This window comes from Formica exsecta, unplaced genomic scaffold (assembly GCF_003651465.1).
Source record: "Formica exsecta isolate Colony F162 unplaced genomic scaffold, ASM365146v1 scaffold2, whole genome shotgun sequence".
In the NCBI taxonomy this organism is placed as follows: Eukaryota; Metazoa; Arthropoda; class Insecta; order Hymenoptera; family Formicidae; genus Formica; species Formica exsecta.
The window spans coordinates 4,395,626-4,415,879 of record NW_021849297.1 but is presented as its reverse complement, the minus strand read 5'-3'; the positions used below and the strand labels follow the sequence as shown (position 1 = coordinate 4,415,879).

Here is a 20,254-nt window from a genome sequence, read left to right as displayed (position 1 = left end):
TGCGACGTAAACGTTCACTTTTTAAAACCTTCAATCAATATTCATTAGGATGCTTTCGAATATATTAGCGCAACTTTAAAACGTCTAGTGTACTGGACGATGTATGCAAATGTCACACGTCGGACGATAGACCGCGATACGTGGAACAAATCGTCAGCAATTATGCAGTGCATATATCATCGTTTTTCTGAGAAAGAATTCTCTCTCTATTTTTGTCATATAATAATACATGTTTTAATACACATACGTATTATCCTCTTTTATAAATATCATTAAAGAAGAGAGCATAAGATATATGTGGAATGCAGATTTAAAACTTCAATTTTTTATTCTCCGACAAAATTAATCAGTATATATGTAGATTCGAGTATGTCATCTTTGTCAAAGACAGAGAGAGAAAATTGAAATAATAGCTTTATGATTATGTTAATTTCCGCATCGAGTGATGATTTCAACAGAGACAAATGCAATAACACGAGGCCATATCATACAAATACAAGTTCTTGACTCGTCATGAAGATTTTAATATTGCGATATTTAATATAACTGAATATTTAACAAACCGGTTCTTAAAAATGCAATTATCTCAAATAAAAAAGCAATGTCTAAAAAAATCTATCGCGCGTATTAATTGTCGGAAAAAAAATCGCGAATACAACAAAGATTTTATGAAATATCTTGTAAACAATTCGCGATAAAAATATTGCCTAGTTAATGTAAATTCGATATTCGGAAAAAAAATCGTAAAAGAAAATAGAGAAAGGTCGAGAAAATGAATTGGTATCGATCGCCTGAGACGTATAATCAAATACGTAACGTAGAACGTATAAAACGCCTCTAATCGGCATTGCCGTATTCGTATTCCTTCGTGCGCTTGTTGAAATATCTGCATATCGTTATCTGTTCCTCTCTCGAGACCGCGTAACGGATATTCGCACGAACGTGTTACCGAAGCGCGATAGTACTCGATATCAACTTCACAGTTACGAACAACTCGTTTGAGTAAATAGACAGGGCAGTTTTGGCGCACGAACTTGACGAACTAGATAGGGCGATATCTTGTATGTAGAGCGAGTATCGACAACTACCAGGATGTTTACGTTCTTCCGAGGACTTATTTGGAAGTAGACAACTTGAGTTTCTTAACGAGTTTACGAGCTGTCTTGTGTAAGAGACTTGCCTTTGTATCTCGTAAATAAATCAACTCCGCAGTACGATTTCGAAATATTTAACGTTTTAATGAATGCGAATATATATAAGAATTATTTATTTATCTATATTTTTTATTGTGTATATATATATATATATATATTTTTTTTTATATCTTTAAATAGTATATTTAATGCGATATAGATTTTTTGTCATCATAGCTTTCGATAATGTGTTTCAAATAATTGTTTAAAAAGATAATTCAAGGAACAGATAAAAAGCTCAAATTAAAACGAGAGATTTTGAAAATCTTTTATTCCGTCTTCTTTTAGATGCCATACGTAAAATATCGAATAAAACATAAGTAATTGAATTTTTTTAACAATAAGTATAATATGAATTGAGAGATTAAAATTATCTAACATCTTTTTTCTTATCGTTGATCTCGTTATATAATAGATGCACGATAAATTTTATACGCGTTTAAGTCTGGATAAAGCCAATATTATCTACACAGTAGCGGCATGCTTTCTTTTATAGCTGACCCCATAAAATTTTGTAATTATGCGGTTTATTCGTTTAATTGTTAAATATGACGGGAGAGAATTGTGAAAAGCAAAGGTTTTTTTATTCCTCGTAATGTCCGAAATTGACATATATTTTGCACGTTATCGGATTTTTCAGAAGATTTATCGTTTGACATATGCAAAAACCTGCGAAAAATGCCGAATAGCGGATTATCGACAGGTCCACTTTACATAATTAGGGCAAACGGGGGGAATATTACGAATGCAAGGCACTTGGCGTATCGGTACTGACCTTCTTAACTTGAAAGTGCTCCGGCCTCAGGTTCTCGACGATCTCTTGGTCGGGCTTGACGGGTTGCGGGACCGACGACCGGAACCCATCGAGTACACCCTTGATCGTGAACTTCTTCATCGCGTCTGCCAAATAGGGTCGACCACTCGGGGGGGATCACATGTGCAACCGCGCCGTTCGTCCCTCCGTTCGTTCGTTCGTCCGTCTGTCCGTCCGTTTCCGTCCTCTACGAAATCACGGCCGGGATTTTAAGATTTAGGCTCGTCGTCTTCTCGGCTCGTCAAACGAGCTCAAGCTCGTTCACGAAAATCCAATGACATATTCGCTCGCTCGCGCTCTCTCTCTCTCTCTCTTCTCTCCTTCTCTCTCTCTCTCTCTCTCTCTCTCTCTTGGCACGGGTCGACTCTCCCGACACGGTGGACGTTGCTCTGCCGCGGAGCCGATTCTCTACATCTTGACAGTACGTGTCAGCGATACCTCAATGATGTAAACGTGTGCTCGCTCGCTCGTTCGCGCACCAAATCTCCAGGTACAGGTATCTCGGAACCCACACGAGGACGACGTTTTATCGGTCAACGCTTTTACGCCGAGCGCGAACGCGACCGAGACGTGGCGAGAATTGTTTTCGTAGTTGACGGCAATGCGGTGTTGTTTAATCGCGCCAGGATCAATAACTGGCAACAGGCTCATGTGGACTTTCGCACGGTTGCGAGTGCGAGCTACGCAAGCGTAGTACGAGTAACGCGCAGCCGCGCAATCGCGTGCGAATCGCGCGCGCGATTGGTTGGACTAATTAGCGCGTCGTCTGCTGTACGAGCTGTCTTTCAAGCTGCTTTTACACGTTACAAATCCGCAAATCCTAAATCCTACGCGAATACCGTTCGCGTTATTCGAAAGATGGATAATCGATCCTGTTATTCAGCCTATAAATTACATAATTACAAACAGAGAAATAAGCCGTTTCGCAATCTTGCTTGATGAATTTAATGCTTTCATAGAAATGTGCCTTTGCGTGGCTCACGTTGGTTCACGTGTATTGTTATTTCATTTTGGCTAAACTACCGATAACCTAAATGCTGGCATTTTTATATTTTTGCATTGACATCAATCAATATTCGATTAACGATTTTGACACAACATTTTGCAAAACCTATTCCTAGGTATATCTCAGCATAAACTGAATATATATCTTTTTACCGTTTCTTGCAACAATCAATTATCGAGCATTGAAACATTTATGACATACAAATTTTCTTAATTTTTAACCAGTTATATATTGATGTTTTAAAATTTATAGGATTATCTGAAGACGTAGCAAGTATATACATCGAAGCTGCAACACGATGACAAACACGGGAGGTAAAGTAGTCGCCAATTTGCGACAAAAGTTTGTGTTGTCTCAGAAAGCAATACGTTGGTTCCCCGGACATATGACAAAGGGTTTGAAGCAAATGCAGCAACGATTAAAAAATGTCGATTGCATCCTAGAGGTTCACGACGCACGGGTACCAATTTCCGGACGTTATGCGGATTTTAGTAGGACTTTGACAGGCTTGAAACCGCATATACTTGTATTGAGCAAAAAGGACCTAGCAGATACAAAATATTCAGAAAGTATTGTCTCTACATTGAATAGAGAGGGCCTATCCAATATAATATTTACAAATCTGAAGGATGAGAAATGCAGGAACATGAAGAAAATCTTACCCTTAGCCAAGAAGTTAATATCTAATTCAGCGCGTTACAATAGAGCGGAGGAAGAGTCTTATTCCATAATGGTTATTGGTGTTCCCAATGTTGGAAAGTCCTCTCTAATTAATCGTTTAAGAAGCCATCACCTTAACATGGCCAAAGCTACTCATGTCGGCGCAGAAGCTGGCATTACACGATCTGTATTGACTCGCATAAAGATATCGGAAGACCCAACAGTATATCTGTTTGATACACCTGGTATTTTAGCTCCTTCTATTAATGATATCCATGCTGGTTTCAAACTGTCTTTAGTAGGATGTTTGCAAGACCATGTGGTAGGAACAGAAATGCTTGCAGATTATTTACTGTTTTGGCTAAATAAGAATGGCCGATTTGAATACGTAGAAAAGCTGGGTTTGTCAGCACCAAATGATGATATAATATATGTGCTTACATATATTGCTGCAAAGTTTAAAAAAACTATGATAATGAAAACCTTTGATAGACGAATACTTACACCAAATTTACAATTTGCAGCAGATTATTTTATTAGCTTATTTAGAACAGGAAAATTAGGATCTTATTGTTTAGATATAGATTTAATAGAAACGTCACAAGATTGCGATATTAGATTAGCCTAATGATGATAATGATAATTATATATAAGTATATATTATATTGGGAACCTATCTTATTTTGTACATACAAACTGCCAAAACTTTTATATTAAGCAAATATATAATTATTATGGTCGGTAAAACAGGACGGTCCGGCATCCTCTTAATATCAAAATATTTTTAATTGAAAAAAATACAAGTTCATAAATTTTATACATCTTACCTAAACGATCTTAAAGACTAGGAAACTATAATTTTAGAGAAAAGAATTACTTCCCAATTATCATATCTCATCCTTGAAATCCAATTTTACTGTTAATTTTTCGCATGTTAAAACGTAACTGAAAATTTTATTTTAGACTCCCTAATACATATATATAGTATATTTCCATGTATGTAAAATTATGTACATTTATTTTTTCATAATATAGTATATAAATATTTAAAAAAATACAAAAGTCTGAGCAACTGCTATACATATATCTAGGAGAATATATCACTGCAATTGCATCTCAGTCTCTCCATCATCGTCTTCTTGCTTTTATAGACATGTTAATGTCTACTTTGTAGTTTAAAATAATTTAATTTTTTTAATTAAAATTTTTTTTTCCTTTTTCCGGGGGGGGGGGCACGTGCCCGTTTTGCCCCCCCCCTGCGGACGTCTATGACTTTGTACTCCAGGGGAATAGATCAAGTAGTCGCATACGAAATCGTTTAGATACAAAAGATAGCTTCCGTTTCTTTCATTCGTTGCGACTCTACCGAGATAAATATACACATGAACGTATCGCATCGAAAAGAAACGCGAATTACGGGAAAATTAAATAAGATTGATTCAGTTTTCGATTTAGTTAAGAGATCAAATTTATCGTTATGTATACGTGTGATCGGGAACTTCAGAGCTGAGTGAAAGTTTCACTCTGAGGCATATTTTTAATTCTCTCACTCGAACTAATACGACACTTCTTTGAAATTAATTTATAGCAAAGATGTTCGCAAGAGTAACATTTTATCCAACCTTGTTTTACAACGTCGTTATGGAAAAAATCACTACCCGAAATTGGTACGATAGGATAGACGAAACTGTCATATTGGGCGCCTTACCGTTCCGGCGAACGACGAAGCAGGTATGTCTTCTACAAAATTTTAATTCATACTATTTTTTTTATTAAATTTAATTGAAAAAGAGCTCATATGATCATTGATATTTTGCCTGATATTTTCTGAGAAAATCTCATAAACGTGATAGTTCTTTCGATAGAAATAGTTTACTCATAAATTACTTTATTAACAATATAATGTTTATGATTTCCTTTTCTTTTTTTTTTATTCTTATTTTTGCTTTATAATATATACATTTTATATATATATATATTTATTTAATTATTTATTCAATAATATATTAAATGTATCATATATTTGAAATTATTTGGACAAATATAGCTTCATGTAACAGCTACTAAATCATAATGTAAATATTGGAATAGTTATTACATATCATTTACATTTGACACAATTTTTCTTTTCTGTTTAAGTTAATTGACAATGAAAATATTAAGGCTGTTGTATCTATGAACGAAGATTACGAGTTGTCTTTATTATCTAACACAGAGAAGGTATGTGTGACAGTAAAACTTAAATTTTCTAAATAAAATAGCATAATAAAAAAGCTATCATATGTAAAACAATCTTATATGTGCAAATTAGTAATATTTTTTTTTTCCATCAGGAATGGCACAGACACAATGTAGAATTTCTACAATTATCTACAACAGATATCTTTCAAGCACCCTCTCAGGAAAAACTGCAGAATGGTGTAAATTTTATTAATAAATTCCGCATTGTATCAACTAGAAAATTGGGTAATCCACCAGATACTATTAATAGACACAGTCAACCTGGCACAGTTTATGTTCATTGTAAAGCAGGAAGAACAAGAAGCGCAACATTGGTCGCATGTTATTTAATAATAGTGAGATTATATGGCATGGTTTAAATGTAAAAGCATTCAAAGGTTATTTGAATCATTAAATCATAAAATGTTTTGTTCTAGAAAAATAATTGGACACCCGAAGAAGCAGTAAATTACATGCGAACAAAAAGACCACATATACTGCTCCATACAGTACAATGGTCCGCGTTAAAACAATTTTATATATATATATAATTTTATTACATTATTTATGTAAATGGAGATAATGTACAAATAGATAAATAAATTTTGATCATTTATAATTAGATACACTATCTATATACATCATATGTATTTGCTAACTTAAACGAAGCAAAGTAAGAGTGAAAACATAAAATAATCTATCATAAATATGAATTTATTACAATTATATTTCTAGCGCTAATCATAATTATTTTTAATAAGTACAATCGCCTATCGATTTTTATTAGTAAGTTCTATCTTTCTTATATGCATGGATGCAAATTTAGTAGCCTCGGTCACTGCTTTTTCTATATGTATCTGAAAATCCTGTGACACCTGTGTAGATTTCATACTTGCAACTAACATTGGTTTTAATCCTTTAATAGGTCCTTGCTTTGCATTAAAAATTTGAAGGACGACATCCATCCAGATTTGTGCATTAAATGCGTTAGAAACCATTTCCTACATAGAATAATAATTACTTATCCAGATTATCGATTTAAATATAGATCATATATTGTACACACACATAATCTATATTAAAATCTACATTTAAATGTGTGAATGAAATATAATACCTGTGGTACAGAACATCTTGCTCTTACAGATTCATTGGTACTGGATAGTACTAATATTGGTACTTTAGAAAAGAGAGATATAACTTCATGCAATGACAAATATATTGGATTTTTATTTAGGCAATGTACGATAAAACAAGACGATGAATCCATGGTATCAGTGATTTCACGAATTATAGAAGTCCTATAAAATGCCATTATTTAGAATGAAACAGATGATTATTTGAATAAATATGAGATATTACATACTTCTCGATTTCTTTCTCTTGCAACCATATTGCTTTACTCAAATTTTCTAGGTGTGTTAAGCATTTCTCTTTAGTTAGATAAGAATATGATATTTGCATATTTGAATCATTAATTTCTTGTTTTATTCGGCTTATTTCTTCCTTAAATTGTTCATATGTGAATTTGCCACTTTTTAACGTTTCTTCTAGCTCCGCAATTCTCCGACATATTTTATCACCAGCCTGTTTTATACGTAAAGCCTCTCGGCCGACAACAGCTTTAACAGTGCGCTTTGTTGCTCCCTTTGAGGTATATGTTAAAAAGCAAAAGTGTTGCAAAACACTTGTATTATGTACATGAGTGCCGCAACACGTTTCCCTATAAATATATACAATAGATATTAATTGTTAAGAGGAATTTAGAAAATTCCTTGATGTCTAAAATTTGCACTTACTAACTTTGCTTTCAAATTGTCAGTATTGATTTCTATGATTCTAATGCCTGTATAAGGATATATTTCTCCAGGAATCAATGTAACATTGTCTTGTTTTAATAGCTCAAGTAAATTTAAAGTTTGTACAGTTGTTGCAGCATGGGTTTGTATGATATTATTAATGCAATCTTCTATTATTCTCATTTGTTCTAACGTAAATTGCTCACCAAATGAATTAAATTGAAATTTTAAATTATCCACATTGACTGTACAACCACTTTGATACACTACTTGCATAACTTTTTTTAAGGCTGCATTCAATAAATGTGCTGCTGTATGATGTTTCATGGCTCCAACACGAATATTTGTTTCTATATTGACTAAACAATCGTCTCCCATTTGTAAATAAAGTTCTGATGTACTAAAAAAATGTATAAATTTATTATATCAAATGTATTGATTATTTAATGAATTTTTTATGATAATTGTACAATTGGAATAATTTTATATAAGCATCTAAATATATATATATATAAAAGATATTTACGGTAAATCTGTGTTGACAAAATATCCAGAATGAATCACATAACCATTTACTTTTCTAACATTGTCTATGTTGAAAAGTAGATTCTTGATATAAATATTTCCTTTATCTGAAACTTGGCCACCTTCTGATGAATAGCATACAGTCTTATCCAATATAATGCCGATTTCATCGGCATCGGTATTGTTTAATATCTCTTTAATGTTTATAGCTTTTCTATTATTAACATTATCAATTTTTGTAGTTTCGGAATAATTTTTATTTATAACTAATTCACCTATAAAATAGATATTAGCTTTTAAAGTTACATTAAATTATATGTTAATCAGAATATAATAGATATATTTATGGGATTTACTTTAATATTACCATTGATAATAATACCAATAATTTTGCTATTAAGTGCTGGAAATTCATAATTATTTCCATTGTATGTATAATTGTATTTGAATGAATCATTTGTTTTAGGTACGTGATTTTCTTCAAGTATTCTCAAAGATTCCTTAGTAAGTATGCTACATTTATCTAATCCAACTCTTGATTGATGTCTACAATTATCAAGTTGCTTTTCAAAATCGATTTCATCAAAATGTAATGACTCAATTTGTGCTAATTCCGCTATAGTTTCTGAATTAAGGCCATATGTATCATACAGCTTAAATGCGACAGTTCCGGGTAACACGTTAGTTTTACGCCTGTAAATCACATATCATGAATTATTAAATATATTAATGTATTATGTTATACAACAGATGTACTAAATAAGCGATTTCTTTATCTATATCAAATTCTCTTATCTTGTTTCAAATATCTTACAAGTCTTTCAATATGGATTGCAATTCTTTGTAGCCATCGACTAGACCAGGAGCCATCCAATCAGTGATTGATGCTAGTTCAGGACGAACTTCGATCATCTTATTCCACCTTTTACCAGAAGTATCCCGCAACCTTTTGAATAGATCTTCCTCAAAGTCTATTATCCTTTGTACCTGACAAATTGCATTCAACAATATTAAGACCATATGAAATATAGTCCAATGTCTTTTTTTGACAAGAACAATTTTAGTAGTATTATTTTGCATTACCTGTTTCAGATTATTGTGCAATTCTGGATAAACTGCACTCAAATTATCAGCTACAGTGCAGGCGAGCTCAGTAACTATGCCAGGTTTTTTGAATATTTTCTCTCCCACATCTATAGCATTTCGTAATATTCTTCGTAGTTTTTGTCTAATAAACCATAAAACATCTCTTTTTACTATTGTATTTACATATAAATTTAATGAACATATATAAAAAATGCTATATACTGAAATATTACATACTGTTGCTCAGGTAACATATTATCAGCTAATGCAACAGAAACCATTCTCGCGTGATCGGCGAGAATTCTGTAACCATAGTCAAGTTTGCCTGTATCATCATCGCCAAATGTCCCTTTATATTTTGGCGTGTTCGAATGCTTTTGTATCGCATCAAATAATGGCTGGAAAAGATCTGTATCGTAATTTGATTTTTTCCCTTGTAGAAAGGTGGCTAATCGTTCAAGTCCCATGCCTGTATCAACATGATGTTTTGGTAAAGGTACTATACATCCATTTGCAAGCCTAACATAAAATATCATAATATTTAATAGACTATGCAATTTTATAACTCATACAATTAAACTTTGTCATATATTATATGAAAAAGAAACTTTTACAAACAATGTATAAAGATTTAATAGATAAAGTAATAAGACAGTAAGTAAAATATATTAAAAGCATTACTTTGTGACTTAACTAATTTAAAGCATTCGATATATTCCTAACTCACCTTTCGTATTGTATAAAAACTATATTCCACAATTCCATAAGATCTGCATATCCTTTATTCACTCGTGCAGCTTGATTAGTATTTCGTTTCATATAGTCTACATGTATTTCTGTGCAAGGTCCACAAGGACCTGATATACCCATTTCCCAGAAATTATCTCTCATATCAAAAGGTAGAATTTTGCATTCTGGAAGACCAAGTTTTAACCAAATATTCTTGCATTCCAGATCTGGACCCATGCCTAACTTCTCATTTCCACCGAAATATGTTACATATAGATATTCTTTAGGTATACCATACACATTTGTTAGAAGATTCCAAGCATATGTGCAAGCATCTTCCTGAAAATGGTCATATTATATAAATAATATCTCACAAGTATTGACAAATGTGTAAACAATGTCGTATTATATATATTACACATATATATACTTTAAAATAATCTCCAAAGGACCAATTGCCAAGCATTTCGAAGAATGTATGATGATAACTATCATTACCAACAACACTTAAATCATTGTGCTTCCCACCAACTCTAATACACTTTTGTGAATTGACAACCTTTGTCGCAGGTGGTTTGTGATAATCTAAGAAGATCCCTTTAAACTGAAAAGATATTGTAAGATAAGAAACATACATTTATTGACAGATTTCTTAATAGAAATAAATCTTAGAAAAAAGGTATACCTGATTCATACCAGCATTGATGAATGCTAGTGATTGATCAGCAATTGGAGAGACAGGACTGGAACGAATAATACTGTGTTTTAAATCTTTGGAAAAATAATCTAAAAATTCTTTCCTGATTAAATTAGCAGGTTTGTTGTTGCTAAACTGATTGTACAAGCGAATGAATTTATAAAAGGTCATTCTCTTCGTTACGGGATTAATTATCGCGCATAAATAATACATAATATAAATAATTAAAATAGTCAGCTTTTATATAAAAATCCACACGTATACATTAGGAGTCATTGGAGATCACTCTGTGTTGTATAGCATGGTTAGGACATGTGGACAAAAATTCAATCGATATCTATCTGGAATAAATATGTGTGGCATTATCACAGTGTTCTTTATTATCAATATGTTAATAAGTTTTATCAATTTCAGACTTTTAAAAATGCAGATGTGGTATTGATAAAAATTGATATACGAATATATGGAAAAAAGTATTTTAAAAATTCGCGCTTAAATTTTAATCGCGCCATCTCTTGTCAAATCATATCTGTTATATCGGGACGGTTTATCAAAGTTCGAAACCCAGCTTTTAAAATTTTAATTAGCAACATCTTCAGTTTGGTTTACAATTTATATCTGCAATTATTTAAATATAACAATATATTAATTAAATAATATAATAAGAAAGATAATCATATCAATAATAAGAATATTTATTAAGATGCCCATTTTTTGAATCTTCGCACTTTTTCTATTATATATTCTATTCTATCTCGAGAAATCAACAGAATTATTAGAAGCTAAATAGTTCGATCAAATAATTTAAATTTTTATGTCGTGTAATTTTTTTAAAGCACAGAGAAAGATGTATTTCATACCAGTTAAAAATCTAACTTCTAATTATAAGGACAATGAAAAATAGCGATTTTGTGTAAGAAAAATTTTTCATATCAAGCTATATCGTCATTGTATTACATCACAGTTGGCAAATCATGATCATTTTTTGAAGTAAAATAATTACTGTTTTAATTGTAAGAAAAATATACGAAGAGTAAAATTCAAACATAAAATTTGTTAACGGACATTTTTCTCAATGTCTTATATTATTTATAAGTCCAATAAAAGAAATCGAAATTATCATAATTTTTTTTTTGGGATTACCAAAATATGTATATTATTGGTTTTATTAAAATATACATATATTATGTATATTAAAAATATATTAAAAGTGTTAGTATATAGAGAATATTTCTTATTGTATAGTGAAAAGCATATCAATGTAGTGTCACGTATTTGAAAACGAGTATGCAGCGTAATATTATGTGGCGACTGTTAATGTTTGTTAAAATTACGTGAGATTAAGTATTTCCATACTAACATAATATTTACGGGGCGACGCGTGGCGGGCGTAGAGTCGCGGCCTGGTAATCGAGAGATCCAGGTTCGATTCCGCTCGAGGTCCCCATCTTTCCCACATGCCTCAAAAAAGGTTTTTCCACAAAATATCATATAAAACTATTAAATTGATAAATTTATATTTTAACAAATATTTTAATATATACATATACATTTACATAAATTTACATAAACATAGATTTGCTCTTTTTTCTTATCCATGTAATAATGATACGTCGTAATTCTTTTTCAGATACAGAATAAGATTTATATTTTTACCAATATAAAAAAATTAAAAATTTATTTAGATTTTTAATTAAATGAAGATTTTTAAAAAATATGTTACACGTGTAATTATTTATTATAAAATTATAAAATATAAACATTGTACATTATTATTATATTTTGTTATAAGATAAATATCATATAAAACTCTATCCTTCCACTTCCCCATATGCCTCAGAAAGAGGTTTCACACATTATCCTTATAAATATGTAAAGGTGTAAAAATACATACGGATATATCTGTTGCTTCAACGAAGCTCATCATTTCTGCAAATCTAAATGTCCCCTATAGGGGGACACGTGGATCCCACAACGCTGGGATACCTTGTATAATTTTGATTAATTGTTCATCACGGTACTCTTGGGATTCTTCGTAATCAGTCATATTTGCAAATTCAAAAAACGACTGTGTCTGCTCCTTGCGAGCAGGCTCTTTTATATTTTTCGAGCAACGATCCTTGTCGTTGCTCGCCGCCAATAGTTTTACTCCACTTTGAGATGTTCAAATTTCTAACGGGGCGCCGAGTTTAATTGGCCGCCGCGTGAAAATTCGCGTGGATTTTGGCGCGAGATCGAAATTCGCGCAAGCGATAGGCAGGCGGCCTATACGTCACGACCTACGTCACGGCCTCGCGCGTGTCGGTACCGCAAGTCGAGCGTTCAACCGTCGGAGTTGTTTTCGCACTTATTGTCCTGGATGCCCTTTGGACGTCCTAAGGACATCCTTGTGCTGTCTGGGTAATATCCATATTATTATATCATTATAATTTATATATTATTATATCATCATTATATTATTATTTATTACATTATAAAATTCATTGATAAAATTGTATTAACGTTGCGTTTAAATAAATAAAATTATATTATAATAATTAAAAATGAAGAAACTTATAATCTTTATTCTTGCATTTTAAAACTTCTTGCATATAAATAATTCTATTTAAAAAATTTTTTATTTGTTTATTTAGAAATTCGATTTGTTTTAATAAAACTATATAATTTATTTTTGACGTAAATGTATTTTTCCTGTCATATTACATATGAGAGAGAAAGAAAAGGATAAAGAGAATGATTTTAAAAAGCAAAAAATTAGATATACATTTCCTTATATACATAATTTTTAACGTATCTGTTATTTCGTTGATTACCAAGGTAAACTTTTAATGCTTGCCAAAAACGAACTCGCGAAAAAGCAACATAAAGTTGCCCATGATTAAAAACAACATCATCATAATCATCATCATAATTATCATCATCATTAATAAAAAAAACATGGAAAGTCCATTATTGCTTCTTTTCCGGGATACTGATTAGTTGTTTCGAAACTCGATCTCGATCTCGATGTGAGTCGCATATTTTGATTCATATCTGTCAAAAAAGAGACAGAGAGAGGGAGAGAAAGAAAGAAAAGGAGGAGAAAGGAAGGCACTTTATTTAATATTAAAGAAGTCGAAGAATAAGCGAGATAGAGGTAGATAGATAAATACAAAAATAGATAGATAGATAGATAAAGAGAGAGAAAGAGAGAGAGAAGGAAAAAAGGGAATATAAGAGAGAGAGAGAGAGAGAGGCGTTTTGTATGTGTGTGTGAAAGTTTGTGTCTAAGAGGGTTAATATACTCTTAATATAATTACTTATTAATTATTTAATAATTAATAAGTGTTATAATTAATAAGTATTAATAGCGTGTAATAAAAACCAGTGTAATGGCGCGCGCGTAGCGCGAACTAAACTTTTGCGATATTAGGAGAACATGGTTTGGAAGAAATTTTGTAGCTTGCTTCAGCTCGATTTATCTCTTGTCGAATAATATACTTTAATAACTATGACTTTTCGAAGATATTATAATTGCGAAAGATACATATTTCAACATTTGCTAATCTTTTGTCTAATCATGTTTCTCTTTGATTAACTCTTGTACACCCAAGACATATTAGGTCTGTTCTTTACAGCTGAACTGGCTGCACCAGTTCAGAGCCCATTCTTCTCCTTCCAATGGGGAGAGAAAAAGATAAACTCTGAACCAGTGCAGCCAGTTCAGCTGCAAAGAACAGACCCATTACCTCAATACATGCGTACGCATCATATTTATAGATTCGTGCATCACATCACATGACTACCAAGTCTGTGGTTCTATGGTTAAGTCAAGTGTTTTGTTGGTTATCCGTGGAAATCGAAAGTAATCTTTCAGACGATTTTTGTGCACTTTAAGAAGGACAATATGTAGGTTTAATCCAATACACAAAATCTTTCTAATTAAAAAAAAGACTAATACTTTTTCCAGCTTTTTTACATTGTGTAATAAAAGATACGTATTTTTTATAGCTACTCGTGTGGGTGCTTGGTTCGCGATAAATTACTAATTATTTTAATCACAATTGCAACATGACATCTCTTCTCAACGAGGGAAACGAGGTTCTCGTTATATTGGGAAACGAAGCATCTTTTCCTCATGATACGGCGGAATTTCGTTCTGCGATCAAACAACGTATTGGACACCTTGGCAAAATGCATGCCACAAATTTGTTGGATTTAAAAAAGGGTAAGTATGTAACTTTTATTTGATTTGTGTAAGCATTTTTATCATATTAATAATTACTGATACACACATTGTTTTTAGAAAATTACAATGCATCTGCTTTTAATGTCATTATTGCCATTTTTATACAACCATGCATGACCGATGAATTCCTGACAGAGGCATTGAGAATTCTGAAACCTAATGGTTTACTCATCATTTATGAACCATTACCAATAGAGAGAAAGTTGGATACACAACTTACCTATTCTGAAAGAATATCTAGATTAAAGTTATCCGGTTTCATAGTAAACAATATAGAACAAAAGAGCTTGGATAAAGATTTAGAGAGTAAAAATCTTTTGCTGAAAGTATATAACAATGCAAAAGATATTTGCAAAGTATTAGCAAATAAACCATCATTTGAGGTTAATTATGTATTAATTAGTTTATATTTTATTCAAGGAAAGAAAAATTTTTATACATTTTTCCTTAATAATTTAGGTGGGTTCTAGTGTTCCTCTATCATTCACAGACAAAAAATCTAATGTATGGAAGGTAGATGATTTGATAGATGAAGATGAACTTTTAGATGAGTCAGATTTTGTGAAGCCAGATGCATCATCCTTAAGAGGTAAAGTTAGCATAGTTAAAAATTAAATATATCATTTTTATATTGTATAATTATATAAATGTAAAAATTTACATTAAATTTTTAAATCTGCTTGTTTCAGTTTGTTCAACAACGGGCAAGCGCAAAGCATGTAAAGATTGTACATGTGGACTCGCAGAAGAATTAAATAATAAAACCATACAGGAAGGCACTGTTAAATCTTCTTGTGGAAGTGTATGTTTTATATTATTGGTGTTACTGCGATGAAAATTTATGCATATGCTATATTTAATTATTTAGTTACATGAATTGAATATTCAACATTTTTAATGAATTTGTTATAGTGTTATCTTGGAGATGCATTTAGATGTGCCAGTTGTCCTTATCTTGGAATGCCTGCCTTTAAACCTGGAGAGAAAGTAGTTGTGCCAGATATTCATTTAACTATCGATTCCTAAATTCTGTTTTTCATGACTGTATAAATGGATATTTATTTCGATTTAAGGAAATAATTGTGTGCTGTTTTTATATGATTATTTCATATGGTTAATTTAGATGATTAATTTTGTCTGATATATGCATATATGTATTTAATACAGATAAATGGATATATAATACACAATTGTTCCTTAAATAAAGACACTTCAAATCTATTTATCAACAATTAGAAAAATTGTTTTAAATGTAACAACATTAAATAATAACAATACAAGAGATAATCATCAATAATAAAAATATCTAATTATAAGATTTGTAGTAAAATGTACACAATTTTCATGTAAATTATATAATTGAATCTTCATACTTGTTCTTAATCTCGAGAAATCATCAGAATTATTAGAAAAATATAATTTAATAATATAATTCAATAAGATACATCAAGTATGAAATAATTAAAATTAAGATGCTAAATTCTCGATCTTAGGAAAAAATGATTTGGAGGAATTTAAATATTTGAATTTGCAGTTAACTTTAATTTGGTTAGTTCTTGTCAAAATATATTTTCCTAATAACTTCCGCGATTTATCGAAAATATAACGCGCGAGTAAGATCTTATTTTAATCTTTTTCTTACTTTAAAAATCACTCTTTTATTTAATTAAAATTATTTTATTAAAAAAATTACAGCATGTCGTCTTAAATAATCTTAATACACGTCTATTATATGATTATATTTACGTAAATTTTTTGTAGCCAACAAACGAAACAAAATTTTAATGTCATGTTCATAGCATTATTAAAGTTTCCTCTCATCTATCATGATGAATTTATTTTATACATATAACACTACATTTAAACCATATGCAACTTTTTTTAAAAACGCTTTTTTTATCATACATTATTGATGTACATATTATTGCAATATGCAAGTAACCTTTATATAATTGCGTTTTATTATTTTGAGCTTTTTAGTATATTGTACATCAATTTAAAGCCAATTGAAGCAATTTATAGTTAATCTAAACATTATATCGACATATGAATTTTAAATTTAATCCTCGATTTCTAAAAGATCGCCACCCATAGCTTTCCAAAAAGCAGTGACTACTTGTTCAGCCACTACGCGTCTTTCGTTTGTTGGTAGAGATGCTGCATGTTCTTTCATGTCCATAAATTGACCAAATAGCTCTCCAAAGTCTGCATTTTCATCACCCATAATGCTATCTGTAAACATCTATGATAGAATAAACGACATTATACTTTGCACATTTACTTTTATATGATTCCTAATTTATACTGACCAAGCATGTCCTGCATACGTAGCCTTTCGGAAGGATCGCGCGATAATCGAATATTTTCAAATTGTTCTTCAATTTCATTTACTTTGAGTGTTTCATCCACACTCGCTGTATCTGTAACAAAACACATTTTAATTTTTGTATAAAGAAATGAGAAATATTTATGCACACATATTTTCTTTTTAATAGCAGAGAAATTTGTGATACACTACTTTTAAATACAATATCAGGCCATGTGTGAGCATGTAAAGCTTCTATGATTCTTTCAATACCATATTTATTACCCTCTGTATCGGATTCTGAATCTCCTGTTTGATCTAATTCAACCAGCTCAAATTTGTTATGTAAACACCAATTTAGCACTGAAATGTATAAAATAATTAACTTTGCAATAGAATAAATATTATATATATTCATACATTTTCTATATAAAATGACATGAAATATATTCAGATAATCAATGTGCGCTTTTTCATAAATGTACCTTTATCTCGCAGCAGTATGTCAGTTATTGCACTGCAGGAAAATAAAAATACTTCTGCTGTTGTCAATAATGAATTAATTAAAGATGCCAAGTGTTCTAATTCTTGATCCGCATTGTTCTATAGAAATTGATTGCCATCAACATATATTAATTTAATCACTAAATTTCCAGTGCAATTATGTATCTTACTGCCTGTGTATCATGGTATATGATCAATGCCTTGATTCCTTCTACTGGGAGTTCATAAGATATATTTTCTATGGTGCGTATTAATAACTGTGATGTGTAGTATTTGTTATCAATATTCCACTGATAATCCATAATGTCATCTTCTTCGGATAATTGTTCTGCACCTATGTCTGCATCAGACATAATGTACACAAAGTATAATGTTATAAGAACTTAAAAAATTGTGAAAGTATAGCCAATTTTATACTATTCGAGCAGAAGTAATAGAATTGTAAAATCGTAGCTATACAGAAATTTCATAGAAGCTATTATAAATTATAAATTTCTATTACAAATTTCAAGTATACACAATGTTAATACTTGTACTCACTTTCTGCGATTTCCCTAGCTTTTCCTTTTTTCGTACTAACGATCAATACTTGAGGCAAATTCATTATAAACAATTGAAATTTATATCCAAGAATTATTAATAGAATGTGAATGAGCTATAATTGAATAAAGCTATTAAGTTAGGTTAGATCAGATGTTGGCTCCCACTCCTCAACACTCGATCTAGATATACTATGTCTATGGTCAGTACCATTCAGAACAGACACAGACTAGGGATGTGTTCGGAAAACACGCTTATGCGTTTCTTCTTCTTCTTCTTTTTCTTTCTGTTTCTCTTTTATAGCCACTTCTGATCTAGGATATGATCAGAACATTCTGGCCAATAACTGGTTAAAAATGCTTACGCGGTACGCGCTAAAAGCGTCGTTCTATCTTTGTTATTTACTGAAAATTGAACAAGGACAAGGCACGCTCATAGGGCCAAAAGCATGCTTTCTGAACGAATCCTAGCAGTACTTAAAAAGAAATCATTTATATATATATACACTTTCATTTGTGTATGTGGGAATTTGGTTTGTTCAATGAGAAATATTGATGAATGTCACATAAGTTTATTAATTACTCGGATAACAGTAGTATAAATCGGCTCGTTATTATAATGTGGAGATCGCCTGACATACGTGTTTGCAGTCTCACATTCAACTTAACTATGCTCGCGCTCCCTTTTGGAGATCGTCAACGCCTCGCCTCGCTCGGCCACCTCGTTTCGCTCGCTCAGATAATCGCGATTCCCACATGTATGACGTATTTTTTGCCAGTTAAAACGCAACACACAACATATGTAATTCCATAAAATGTTAGCTGCTAGAAACAGGACATATAAAACTACCATGCGAGATATATAGCAAATATATCAATAAAATAAAAGATATATTAACATGAATTAGAAATTAAATTCAAATTTATATATGTGTGTATCCATTTATGAAAAGCGAATGTATATAAATTGCGACTAATGTTTAAATTGCATTTTTTGGATATAAATTTCTTTCAAATATGTTATATTGTATGTTAAAATTTCAAAAAATATTTTTTATAGATGTAAATGTGAAAACATATTTATAAAATCACAATAATGGGTATTTTAAATTTTGAAAAACTTGGGCTCTTTCTTACTCGCACGTTTTATCCTTGCAATACTTTTAGTTCTTTACGTAAATAAAAAGTATAATATATTATTGATTGTAAAAAATGTTATTAATAGATAACAATTTTTTAACTACAAAGCAGAAATAAATAATTTATTCATTTATTATTTTTACAATTTGATTGAATTGTATTACGTAAATAGATATTATACAATCACCGAAACGGTGGAAGTCCTGAAAAAGATAATTTATTGTAAATATGCTGATATTATTTAAATAAATATGTGAGATTCTGTTGACCATGATAAGAACATTATTTTCAGTTGAAGTTACCCAATGTAACAGGAATTGCGTTATTACTATGAAGTGATAATTATCCTTTTCGATGTATGCGTGAAGCGCGCGAAGTTACAATATATAAGTATTATTAATATAAAATATCTATAAAGTAAATAAGAAGAAAACACAATTTTAAATATTATTTAATTATTTAAAGTGAAAGATTATATGCTACTATTTTCATTATTTATTGATTATAAATTATGAGCAAGTTATATTTTTCGATAATTTATCTTTTTAGCAATTTATTATCCAAATGTCTATTGTCACGTATTATTTCCTGGCATTAACAGAAGTTTATGAAAAAAAAATGGAAAACTGTAAAAAAAACTAACATTTTGAATTGGACAGAAAGGCAAAAAAAAGAAAATAATTTATTACATTATACATATAAGCACTATTAAAATTTTATTATTTAAATCAACAGGATGAAAAATATATCTCCGTCCTTCAACTCTATCAAGTTATTACTATCGCATATCAACGGAACCGTCCAGGGAT

At 30.9% G+C, this 20,254-nt stretch overlaps 5 protein-coding genes across 16 annotated transcripts in view; 2 read left to right on the top strand and 3 right to left on the bottom strand.

The window, feature by feature from the left end:
* The window catches only part of LOC115234484 (syntaxin-binding protein 5), a 32,323-nt gene extending 30,203 nt beyond the window's left edge, over positions 1-2,120 (bottom strand). For all 7 annotated transcript variants that reach the window (XM_029805604.1, XM_029805611.1, XM_029805606.1 and 4 more), the window contains exon 1: positions 1,969-2,120. In XM_029805604.1, the coding sequence (XP_029661464.1) occupies positions 1,969-2,088 (120 nt within the window). In that variant the 5' untranslated portion in view covers positions 2,089-2,120. The remainder of the gene's footprint in view (positions 1-1,968) is intronic.
* The window catches only part of LOC115234486 (phosphatidylglycerophosphatase and protein-tyrosine phosphatase 1-like), a 29,134-nt gene extending 22,184 nt beyond the window's left edge, over positions 1-6,950 (top strand). The window contains exons 1-6 of one of the 5 annotated variants that reach the window (XM_029805619.1): positions 2,846-3,128; positions 3,266-3,327; positions 5,262-5,404; positions 5,813-5,893; positions 6,007-6,139; positions 6,819-6,950. In XM_029805619.1, the coding sequence (XP_029661479.1) occupies positions 3,312-3,327; positions 5,262-5,404; positions 5,813-5,893; positions 6,007-6,139; positions 6,819-6,844 (399 nt within the window). In that variant the 5' untranslated portion in view covers positions 2,846-3,128; positions 3,266-3,311 and the 3' untranslated portion in view covers positions 6,845-6,950. Of the gene's footprint in view, positions 1-1,028; positions 1,168-2,373; positions 2,498-2,845; positions 3,129-3,265; positions 4,340-5,261; positions 5,405-5,812; positions 5,894-6,006; positions 6,140-6,818 lie in introns of those variants that run through there. The other 4 variants (XM_029805618.1, XM_029805616.1, XM_029805615.1 and 1 more) reach the window with 4 other exon arrangements.
* On the bottom strand, positions 6,467-11,035 carry LOC115234485 (alanine--tRNA ligase, mitochondrial). 2 transcript variants are annotated; one of them, XM_029805613.1, is made up of 12 exons: positions 10,718-11,035; positions 10,463-10,636; positions 10,031-10,371; positions 9,541-9,822; positions 9,301-9,445; positions 9,032-9,204; positions 8,585-8,910; positions 8,219-8,510; positions 7,697-8,092; positions 7,260-7,616; positions 7,011-7,194; positions 6,467-6,894 (listed from the first exon to the last, which is right to left on the bottom strand). In XM_029805613.1, exons 1-12 carry the CDS (start codon positions 10,940-10,942, stop codon positions 6,664-6,666), a joined length of 3,126 nt encoding a protein of 1,041 aa, XP_029661473.1. In that variant the 5' UTR covers positions 10,943-11,035; the 3' UTR covers positions 6,467-6,663. The 2 variants fall into 2 exon arrangements, with proteins under 2 accessions (XP_029661473.1, XP_029661474.1); XM_029805614.1 differs by having other exon boundaries at positions 8,219-8,492.
* Positions 11,036-14,469: 3,434 nt separating this feature from the next.
* Positions 14,470-16,325, top strand: LOC115234382 (anamorsin homolog). The gene is made up of 6 exons (XM_029805423.1): positions 14,470-14,617; positions 14,720-14,936; positions 15,015-15,340; positions 15,417-15,546; positions 15,647-15,759; positions 15,870-16,325. The coding sequence occupies exons 2-6, from the start codon at positions 14,780-14,782 to the stop codon at positions 15,981-15,983; spliced, it is 840 nt and encodes a 279-aa protein (XP_029661283.1). The 5' UTR covers positions 14,470-14,617; positions 14,720-14,779; the 3' UTR covers positions 15,984-16,325.
* A 288-nt stretch (positions 16,326-16,613) lies between these two features.
* Positions 16,614-18,470, bottom strand: LOC115234383 (alpha- and gamma-adaptin-binding protein p34-like). Its single transcript, XM_029805424.1, has 6 exons — positions 18,307-18,470; positions 17,937-18,106; positions 17,748-17,865; positions 17,476-17,625; positions 17,267-17,377; positions 16,614-17,189 (listed from the first exon to the last, which is right to left on the bottom strand). The coding sequence occupies exons 1-6, from the start codon at positions 18,368-18,370 to the stop codon at positions 17,017-17,019; spliced, it is 786 nt and encodes a 261-aa protein (XP_029661284.1). The 5' UTR covers positions 18,371-18,470; the 3' UTR covers positions 16,614-17,016.
* Positions 18,471-20,254: the final 1,784 nt, after the last annotated feature.